Source organism: Plasmodium vinckei, assembly GCF_900681995.1.
Source record: "Plasmodium vinckei vinckei genome assembly, chromosome: PVVCY_04".
NCBI lineage: Eukaryota > Apicomplexa > Aconoidasida > Haemosporida > Plasmodiidae > Plasmodium > Plasmodium vinckei.
Window position 1 is genome coordinate 344073 of NC_051296.1, and position 12127 is coordinate 356199.

The 12127-nt window shown below is 23.6% G+C and overlaps 2 protein-coding genes across 2 annotated transcripts; one reads left to right on the forward strand and one right to left on the reverse strand.

The window, feature by feature from the left end:
• Positions 1 to 367: 367 nt before the first annotated feature.
• PVVCY_0401000 (valine--tRNA ligase, putative) lies at positions 368 to 4465 on the forward strand (the record flags this gene model as incomplete). The annotated part of the gene is made up of 2 exons (XM_008627740.1): positions 368 to 1208; positions 1920 to 4465. The coding sequence occupies 2 exons, from the start codon at positions 368 to 370 to the stop codon at positions 4463 to 4465; spliced, it is 3387 nt and encodes a 1128-aa protein (XP_008625962.1).
• A 703-nt stretch (positions 4466 to 5168) lies between these two features.
• PVVCY_0401010 (phosphatidylinositol 3- and 4-kinase, putative) lies at positions 5169 to 8382 on the reverse strand (the record flags this gene model as incomplete). The annotated part of the gene is made up of 4 exons (XM_037634957.1): positions 5169 to 6581; positions 6760 to 7005; positions 7130 to 7226; positions 7325 to 8382. 4 exons carry the CDS (start codon positions 8380 to 8382, stop codon positions 5169 to 5171), a joined length of 2814 nt encoding a protein of 937 aa, XP_037490146.1.
• Between the last annotated feature and the right edge of the window lie 3745 nt (positions 8383 to 12127).

A 12127-nucleotide genomic window follows, 5' to 3' on the forward strand; every position in this document is an offset into this window, starting at 1 on the left:
GTCAAACAATTTTTGATATAAAACTTAGAAACAAAAACAAAATAGGAATGAACCTGATAAATATCATTGAGACTGTATCTATTCTTTGTCTTGGTGAAGGTGAAAAATAGGCAAACCTTCTTATGACTTACATTTTATTTTTTCAAAAATATAACAACTATTTATATTGTATGAACCAATTGGTTTTACACAAGATTAGAAATATTTAATTCATTTTAATTACAACAATCTGTTTTATTAATAAGTTTGTAAAAAAAAGTATATATAACTTATATGGATAATCATTCTTAAATATAAATCATTGGAAAATTATATTTTTTTTATCAATACACTTTACGATGATTTTTTTGGGGGGCTCAACAAAAATATGAAATATACATCCCTTTTTGTATCCTTCATATTGTACCTCTTTTTAAGTGTCCCTTTATCAGTATTAAATAAAAAAATATTAGCAAATAAAAGAAAAATAATAAAAGAATTTGTAGAAAAAAATAATTATGATATTATATATCAAAGACATATACCAATCAAATTAAAAAGGAAAAATTTAGTAGACTACCAAATTAAAAAAAACAAAAACAATATTATAAAATTTGATAGAAAAAATAAAATAATTTATAATGGAAATCCCTTTTTTATTAATAGTACGAAAGCAAAAAATTGTTTCAAAAAAAAAAATAAATCAAAAAGTGTATATCTCCTAAATGTGCAAGGTGGAAAAAGAATCGAACCATTCTTGGGATCACCAAATAAATATGATAATCCGACAAAAGTTATTCATGAAATTATTATGCATGACAAAAACAGTTTCTTATGTAAATACCACTTGTCTGTAAAATATAATTTTTTTAAAAAACATAATGCACTTTTAAATTGGGAGGCAATTCAGTATATTACAAAAAAATATGTTGTAGAGACTTCGAATTATTATGTAGACCATTTTATAGACATATATAAAATAAATCAGTTTGAAAATATATATAATAATAATATTGTTAGTTTTATTTATTTATATAAAAAATATGAAAAAAAAAAATATCAAGAAAAGTTTAATACTTTGGATTATGGTAATTCATTTATTTTAGTTTACCCACCCCCGAATCTTTCAGGACAATTACATGCGGGGCACTACCACAATTTCATATATCAAGATGTCATACTTTTGTTTAATAAGCACATACTTTCAAAATATGCGCTCCCCATATATGGTAAGCTATCATTTGTGTTGGCTCGTGACTCTCACAATGCTTCTTAATCTTCACAATGCCTCTTAACCTTCACAATGCTTCTTAACCTTCATAATGCTTCTTAACCTTCATAATGCTTCTTAACCTTCATAATGCTTCTTAACCTTCATAATGCTTCTTAACCTTCATAATGCTTCTTAACCTTCATAATGCTTCTTAACCTTCATAATGCTTCTTAACCTTCATAATGCTTCTTAATCTTCACAATGCCTCTTAACCTTCACAATGCTTCTTAACCTTCATAATGCCTCTTAACCTTCACAATGCTTCTTAACCTTCATAATGCTTCTTAACCTTCATAATGCTTCTTAACCTTCATAATGCTTCTTAACCTTCATAATGCTTCTTAACCTTCATAATGCTTCTTAACCTTCATAATGCTTCTTAACCTTCATAATGCTTCTTAACCTTCACAATGCTTCTTAACCTTCATAATGCTTCTTAACCTTCACAATGCTTCTTAACCTTCATAATGCTTCTTAACCTTCACAATGCTTCTTAACCTTCACAATGCCTCTTAACCTTCACAATGCTTCTTAACCTTCATAATGCTTCTTAACCTTCACAATGCTTCTTAACCTTCATAATGCTTCTTAACCTTCATAATGCTTCTTAACCTTCATAATGCTTCTTAACCTTCACAATGCTTCTTGACTTTTCTTCACTACTTAGGTACGGATCACGGAGGGCTTAGTGCCCATGAAATGTTTTGGAAATTGTTTTTAAAAATGAAAGGGGTGAATTATATAAGCAATTTGGAATATATAACAGAAATAAGTAAATGGCAAAATGAAATAAAGGACGACATTTTAAGAAGATTACAAAATATAAATATTGTGATTGATGAAAATGAATTTTATAATACTATGGATGAAAATATGAAGCATATAGTTAGTAAAACATTTTATATTTTATATAAAAATAAACTTATTTTAAATAAAATGTATCCCGTATATTATTGCGACGATTTAAAAACTATTATTCCGAGGCAAGACATAGAATTTTATGAAAAACCAAAGGAAGAAAACAATAAAAAATGTGTGGTAAAACTTTATATAGTTAGCAAAGACGACATAAATAGTGACAATCCCGAAAGAGCTAACAAAATAAGTAAAGAGAATGAAATAAATGATCAATCGGGAGATATTTATATAATCCCTAAAACACAAAATGTTATAAAATATTTAGAAGATCCAAAAAAATTGACATTAAATGAGGAGAATGTTATTTATTTAGAAATCGAAGATAAAAATGATATCCACAATTTAAGTGGTGTTTTATTTAATTCAATAAATAAAGAACAATTTCAAAATAAGTATGCTTATATTTCATCATGTAAAAAAATTATTCCTATGATATATTGCAAGAGGAGTTACATATCTCCAAATGACGATAGTGTAAAGGAAAGTGACAAAAAAAAGAATGTGTTTGCTCCAGTTTTTTCATTAGAAAGTTGTAGTAAAGATTGTGAAAACTTTCAATATTTTGAGGATGATGAAACAAACACAGTAAAAAGGTATGCCTATTATAAAGGACATAAATGCAAATTCGTTCTTTCAGAGCACTGGTATATTGATTATCAAAAATTAAGTAGAATGTTTTATGAAAACAATATTAATACAAACTTTACAGTATTACCAACAAAATATAAAAAATACTTTTTTGATGGAATAATAAATGATGATTGGATATTAAATAGGCAAATTCCATATGGGCACAAAATACCGATATATAAATATGAATGTGATGAAAATATTGAAAAAAAAAATATAAATAATAATAAATTTGATAATGACAATATTTGTGATTCAAATTTTGAATATTATGTATATGGGAATAATGTAGAAGAGGCTTATAATAATATGAAAAAGTCTGTAATTTTTAAAAATAAAACTATTAAAATTGAAAATTTAAAACAAAAAGATGTGTTAGATAGTTGGTTATCTTCTGCTTTATATTTTATACATTGTTTAGATCAAAGTAAAATAGATATTTACAAATTGCTAAGAGAAAAAGAATGTTTAGTCGATTTTATATGCACAGGTAAAGATATATTACATCCATGGATTGTAAGAAGTTTTGTTTTACTTTATTACTTAGTTAAAAATAATTATATTAAAGATATATTACCAAACCAGTTTAAAAATAGTGTTGAAAAAAATGATTACCAATTGGCAAAGGTCGTAAAATTCCATGGGTTGCTAAAAGATAATATAGGAAAGAAAATAAGTAAAACTGATAAAAATGTAAAATATTATGATAAATATTTAAAAAATTTAAATACTGATACAGTAAGATTATCCTTTTGTTTTATGCAAAAAGAAGACACAGAGGATGTTATTTTTTCTGAACACTTTATTTATAAAAGTGAAAAATTTCTTCGAAAGTTATGGAGTATAGCTAATTTTATAAAAATCAATTGTTCTTTTAATTTATATAATAAAATAAAAACAAAATATAAATTAAATACGAATGAGAAAATATCTAACTTTTTAGAGAACCTAGATTTTCCTAAAATAGGACATATAGGAATACATATTTCATATTGCAATTTAATTGATATGGTTATAAAAAATTTAAAATATTTTGATTCAGTTCAAGCTATTAATATAATCCATAATTTTGTTATGATATATTTTTCAAAGTTTTATATTAATTATTATTTGTATAATTCAACTAATGAGTATACAAAAGAAGTTGGAAATTTCTTACTACTTCACATTTTTAAAGGGGTACTTAAAATTTTATACCCTTTCATTCCACATATAACTGAAGTGTTATATATTCAAATTTACAAAAAAGAAAATAATGACATTTCAAAACTGAAACAAATAAATGAGCATCCTTTTCAGCCACTATCATCTAACTATAATTTTTTTGAAAATGAAAATTTCTTACTAAAAAAAAGTGTAATAAATAGTACAAACTTTGATATGTTCACAAGATTGTTTAACTATTTTTCTAATTTAAAAAAAAGTAAACTACCAGACAAAAATAGTTTCCATATTTATATCAAACTTAATGATAAGGATAGTGACTTTCCGCTAAATCATTTCTATCAAGAAGTTTTATTTTTTAATAAGCTTTTCAATATGGACATATCTTTATATTCTAATAAAATTCCTTTGGAAAAAAACAATGACAAAGAAATCGAGAAAAACCAAACATTACTGTATAGCAGTAGCGATTTTGATGTTATACTTATACCTAAATTGTGATATTACTAATTATGTCTAAACATGTATTATTGTTAATTTTTTATTCTTAAAAGTTTGTCTCTTACATATTAGTAACTCGTATGCATATGTACATGCTTTTTTTTATACAAGACTGTATCGAAATTTTAAAAAGCAATTTGTTTTGTTTAACTATATAGAAAAAGTTGTTAGTTCTAATTATATAGAAATAATATCTTATTTATATTATCTAGTAAAGGTGTGAAAATGACGTAAAAAAAGTAAAATAAATGGAAAGAAAAAATTAAAGATAAACAAATAAATATATGCAATATATAAATTTAGTAACATAGTAATTAACCTCCTTTTATTCATTGAAGGATAAAAAAAAATAACATGAATTATTTTTAAATATTAACCATGTATTAATCACGTAAAAAAAAAAAAAAAGAAAAAATGTGACAAAATTAAAAATATATATATAGCTGTATATATGCACATATACAGCGGTACATAACGGTTGATAAAGAAAACATTTGTGAGTATTTCTAATTTACATTCTTTGAACTATGTAATATGATGATCAAAATGAGCATTAATGCATAAGTACGTACATATATAGAGAGAGAAATATATAGAATGAATGAAAAATGAATAGCAAGCGATACACTACCTGTAGGGAATAACAAAACATGCAGATGCATATAGACATCTTTTTTTTTTTTTATCTATGGTTATAAAATAATTATTTAATATTATTTAAATATGAATGTTTTGTAGTGATAATTTTTGATCCATTATATGGGTAATCTCTCCAATTTGGGTGATAATCATTTATATATTTTTTTACATAATTTTCAAAAGTTTCAAAAAAAAGTTTTTCAAAAATTTTGTTTTCCCATTTAACATTTATTGTTTTATTATTTTTATCTTTAATCATCCAAACTGAATTTATTTTATTCATTTCAATATTTCGATAAGCTGTTCCTGTATTTTCATTTATTCTTTTCATTGTACCTGTTGTTTTTTTAAAGCGTGCATAATTTTCTTCGTCTTCCTCTTCTTCCTCTTCTTCTTCTTCTTCTTCTTCTTCTTCCTCCTCTTCTTCTTCATCATCATCTTCGTAAGCATCTATGTCTTGTTGATTTTTTTGTTTTCCTTCTGTTTTGTTTTGGCAAATTTCTTGTTTGTTTTCATTTTGTTTATCTTTATTTTGTGAATGGTTTGAAGTTCTATCATTTTCTGCATTGTCATCACTAATATTACATGGTTCTTTTTTATCAAGCTTATCAAATTTGTCATTTTCCGGTTTTTCATCATTTTTTATTTTTTTTTTTTTTTTTTTTTTTTTTTTCATTTTTTTTTCAACTTTAGTAGCATTTTCTTCACCCAAATTTCTTACATAATTTTCACTACCATCACTATATTGTTCTACATCATTAGAACTTTTATGAACATTATCGTCTTTCTTTGAATTAGATGTTGCTGTTACAAATGTATATTCACTTTTATTACTAAAAGAATTTGTTTCTGAAATATTTTTTTCCTTAATTTGGTCATTTATGCTATTACTTCGTATTTCTATGCTATTATCTTTAGACCATGAATAATATCCTCCTCCTATATTATCTTTACTTGATATATTATTCATTTTTGTATTTATAAATTTATTATATTTTTCATCAAATTCTTTAGTATCACTTTGGTGTTGTAATAACATTTTATATGTACTATTTCCTTCTCCTTCCTTTGGCTCATTCATATTTATATTATATTTTTCAAATTTTTCCTCATAGCTCTTTTTTACATTTTCATTAGTACCATTATTTACTAGTGTAAAGCTTGAAGATGATTTATGTTCCTTTATATCTTTAAAACTGACTGTAGTAAATGAATTTTCTATTTTTTTAATATCTAATGATTTAGTTTTAGCATATCTAGTATTATTATTTATTTCATAATTTTCTTCTTTTTGAAAACTATTATTTTTTCTAATATCATTTGAGTTTTCATCTTTTGTTTTGTTATTATCAATCTGTTCCATTGTTTTATTTTTATTATTTTTTTTTTTTTTATTTATTTTTATTTCAGCTAAATCAAGAATATGTCCTAATCTGTTTGTGCTCATTAAGGAGGTGTAATCCATCATTTGGTATGCCTACAGGGGGAAAGAGAAAAAAAAAAAAAAAAAAATATATATACCCGTGTGGATCCCACAAAGTTGACAAAGTTGGCAAAGTTGGCAAAGTTGACAAAGTTAGCAAAGTTGACAAAGTTGACAAAATTGACAAAGTTGGCAAAGTTGGCAAAGTTGGCAAACTACAAAATGGGCATACCTGAATGATTGAATCCCGAACCAGATGCTCGAGTATAGATTCTTCGTCAATATTTTTTCGAGTACTTATTTTTGCAATCTCATGCAAATTTAGATGCATCCTAGCTCCAATTTGAAGTAACCTTGTACATACCCTCATAGTTCGTATACAATCTTCTCTGATTAATAATTTGTTTCTTATTTTATCAGCATCTTTATCAGGATCGAATGCGAAAATTACTTCGAGTACTTCATTATCAAATGGTATCTGAAAAAATTATAAAAATATTTACAATTTTATTTTTGCAAAAAAAATCAATAATCATGCAGTAGTGCACTATGCATGTAAAACTATTTCGGATACATAAAAATGGCTGAGCCTTTTTCATTACCTTTGTTTGGGGCCAATCGAACCAAACTAAGTCAATTTCTGCGACATCCATAATGTGAGGCATTATTAAGCCATGATCAATCGGGATTAAACTATACCTGTACAAGGAAAGATAATGTATGCATAATATATAGTTGTAAGTTTGTAAATTAGAGTTATAGAACGTATCTTTAAAGCATTTCCAATCCTATGTTACCTCGACGGTTTTTGATCTATTGTTATTATTCGTTTTAGGATATCTTCATCATTTGTACTAAAACGCTTGTTATTTCGATAAAGAAACTGATTACAACAATCTTTTAAACTCTTTAATGGAGATACTAATATGTTTCCATCATTTCTATCTAAATTCATTACACGTATATCTAAGATAGCAATTTTGTGAATATCTCGAATACTAAATTGTTTATGATCATAATTGCCAACACTCTCTCTTGAATCAATAAATTCTTGTAGTGACCCACATTTCCATTTTAAGGTATTTTCATTATATATATATTTAAGATTACTTTTATTATTAAAATGAGGATTACATGCTTCGACCATAATTGTGCATGGAACATTACTAAAATTATTATATGTATTATCAAGTATATAAGCTGCTATTTCTCTACTTGCTCCTTCACCTGATAAAACACCTGCTCTAAAACCCTCTTGATATATTTTGCCTTCATACCCTCGTGGATTAAATGGTGAAAATGCTTCTTCATCGGCAGGTTTAAAAACAGAACAAACTTTTTTTTTACTATTAAATAATAAGTACGTTCCTCCAGTTCCATCCATTGTTAATTTAGGTGCTATATTTTTTTTAAAGGCTAATTTAATATCATTTAAAATGTTTTCAAAAAATGGAGGATAACTTTTATTATCTATTACTCTTATGGATGCATTAGGGTTAGGATCTTTTATAGCCCAATATAATTTATTTACTTTTTTTTTTTTTTTTTTTTTCACATTATCTACTCTATTTGTATTATCTAAATAAGTACTTATTATTCTATAGTTTGGTAATTTAATTCCTTTATAAAATATTAATATATCATTAACTTTTATATCTGGTAAATCTAGCTTTTTTATAAGTAATCGTTTTAGCATCTGTACATCATAAAAAGGAAATATTAATAGGCTTATATGCCTATGCCCATTTATTTCATAAAATAACGTACTAATCACATCATTTTCTTCATTTATCCGTAAAGCATTGTGGGTGCTAAAATACATTTGCTGTGATATGGCTATGCTATTGCTGCCCATGCTTTGAAAAAGGGGTATTTAAAAAATAAAAAAAGGGGAGGGGGTGCGGAATGATGATATATATCTCGAGTGTGTAGTAAAATGAGAATGGCAAACTCGCAAGAAAATAAAATGAAGAACCATATAACAAATACAAAAACAGGACGTTATAAAAAAAGTTGAAAAATCTGAAACATATGCATATACCTATGTCCCAACTGAAATAAAAAGTGCACACATGCAAAAAAGTCAATAACAACAAAATTATTAAAAGTATATAATAAATATTACATATAAAAATGTATATGAAAATTTATATCCATGAAATATGTATATGTCTCCTGTATGCCCACGTGTATACACAAGTGGGCAATTCATATATACTAGTACCTACGCATATATATTTACATATTTACACATATATATATGTGTAAATATGTAAATTATATACTTTTTGTACGTATTTATTTCTTATTATATTTTTTTTCTGAACATGTAAGGTAGTAAATATGTATTGTCAGGGAAGTACAATATATAGTTTTTTTTTTATACAATGCTATTACATACACAAAAATATATAATATTTACATGTAAATAAATAAACATATATAATCTACATATATACATAACATGCCAGTATCTTTCATGGGCTCATAAACTTATAACAAAAAAATTAAAATAATGGATAAAATATGTAAAGTAAAATATGCATATATATATGTACCTACATACGTATATAGCGATTTGCAAATTTATATAGAGTATATAATTTCTATATAGCTAATTAATTTTTTTCTTACATATATAATATAACCTTATTATTATTTATTATATTTGTTTTTTATGATATTATAAATACAATATTCTTATCCACATAAGTTTTATATTTTATTAAAACTTTGAATAGATTTAATAATAATAAATTATGCACGTGTGGAATGTTGTGATTATATTATCAATTCCTTTTAATTAATTATAAATAGTATAAAACTGGTGTATGAACAATTTACATACTTTTACAAAATATTATTAAAGCACATATTATTTCATATACTAAAAATATCTTGCATTATATAATATAAGGAAATAAAATTTAACGTCATTACTTCCTACGCATATATACATAATAATATTATACATATACTAGTGAAATATCCCAGTATATTATTGTATATATTTAGTACGTGTTACTTTATGCATATCAAATATTATATACGTTTATTTATTTTTTTTTAATTATCCAAAAAAAATATGTAAAGGGAGAAATAAACTACGTACAACAATATTTTAACTGAAAATAAATATACATAGAGAGGAAACTACATTATATTTTTATATAATTCATTCTTAATATATATATATGTATATTTCTATATATTATACATATGCAATATTTTTACTCAAATTTTATATGTATAAGCTGTGCAAAAATGGAAAAAATTAATTATAAAAAATTAATAAATATTGAGATAAATATAAATGAAATATATAAATTATAATATAGAATAAAGTTATTAAATAGTGAAGGAAAAATAAATATGTAACTAAAGAAACGCATAAAAAGGCAAGGGGGAAAAATATAGGGTAAAGGTTTATAAACAACATAAATCCCTTACCCTTAACTACAACATGGATTTATATCCATTATATAAACATAAATATTTGCTTACATATAAGACATTTATAGCTTATAGGCATGTTGTATTTATATAATATATTAAACCTCTCCTTTTGCACACAAAATTCTGTCAATGTATATATCCTTATCCTATGCAATTTTTACATTACACATTTTAAGAATATTTATTCTTTCCGTCTTCTTTTTTTTCTTTATCATGAAATATTTTTTAATTCGGGTATTTGAATTTTTATTAATTATACAAAAAAATATCACACCAAAAAAATAAAATAGTGTACAGGTTTTTATAAAAATAGATATATATTAAGAGAATGATTTATAGGATATATGTTTATATCAATAAAGGTATATTTTAATATTTATTAGTACACACAGTATATGTATTTATATATATTGTGTGTGCGTTTTCCTTAAATGGCTATTTTTATAAATGAACCCCAAATGGTAGAATATCATATGTTGCTTATTCGTTATGATATATTTTTCGATTAAAAAATAAACCAATCTTATACAAAATAGTTTACTTAACATTTTATAAATGTATACTATTCAAATAAAAAGAAGGTATTATGCTTTATAATATATGCTTTTAAAAAGTGTTAAAACATAATAAACTTTTTAGTGTTTATTATAAAAAAAATATGATATATTGGAAAGTGGATGTAGCTATACCTCATTTAAGTGCTAATGTATATATACATCCAAGATAAAGGTTTGCATCCAAATACTATATATGTGTGTTCCCTATTAACGATGTTGTTTTCTAAAATTGGAATATATAACTTATTTCTCAGTGAATATTAAATACACATACCAGTATTTCTGGCTTAAGCATAAAAAGTTTTATGACTATAATGTGCCCCTATAAAACAATTTAACCGTATTTATGTTGTTTTTCGAACAAATCGATACAAATTAGTTATAGTATTTTAATTAATAGTATATATTAACCTGTACACATAATACTACTAAATTTGTTGTTGTAATATATATTTTTTTTTGATATTAAAAATTTTTTTATTATTTTTCAACACAGAATTAGAAGCATTATGCTTTTATATATTTATTAATAAAGTAAGGAAAAATATCTTATAAAAATATATGTAAGCATGGGGAGACCTACATTGGATACTCACTTTATATAGTGATAGAAAGTGTGATTTATTTGGTATTTATGTTGTATAGTATTTTTTTGTATAAGTTTATATTTATTAAAAAAGAAAAATATATATTTAGAATTTTATATTTTTATATAAAAATATTAAAAAAAAAAATATAAGGTTAATGTATTTCTATAGAAACTTCTAGCGTGCTAAAAAAAATATTTAATACTACCAAGTATTTTTTCACATACCCCAAAATTTTCCTGTTTTTTTTGCTAGAAATAAATTAAAAAAAAATATTTCATACTAATATAATATAGGTATAAGATTAAAAGGTATATGCACACATGTACACGATTATTAGTATAAAATTAAATAATTATATCTCTATATATATATATGTATGCATACATTAATATGTACAAAAATACTATAGTGTACACCTTTGTAGACAATGTCATAGGGTATGAATTATTTTGTGTACTCATTTCAATAAAAAAAAAAAAGTAAAAAAAACATTAAAAAGCAATAAAAAAAAAATAAAATATCATATTAAATATGAATGGACATGTAAAAATAAATGGTATTTTTTATATTTATAGCTATTTTATTTAATAAATTTATTAAAATACATTGAAATATTTCTCACATTCTTATGTAAAAAAATACCTTTTGACATACTTATTAAAACAATATATGTAAAAATAAATAATATAAAAAATAATGTAATATAATATATTATAAAATATATTATAAACTAAGCTAATAACTAAATATAAACTAATTAAAATTATTAAATACTAATAAATACATATATATCAAGCAAACTTAAACATGTAATTATTAAAAAGACTCATTCTATATATATATACCGGAAAAATACATATCTTTTTATATTCTTATTTAATTATTTTTCTATGAGATACTTTATATTAATATTGTAGAATGTGCATATCCTTAAAATATATATAGATAGCGTAAAATACATAGAATGTAAACAATTATATAATATATATATAAAATA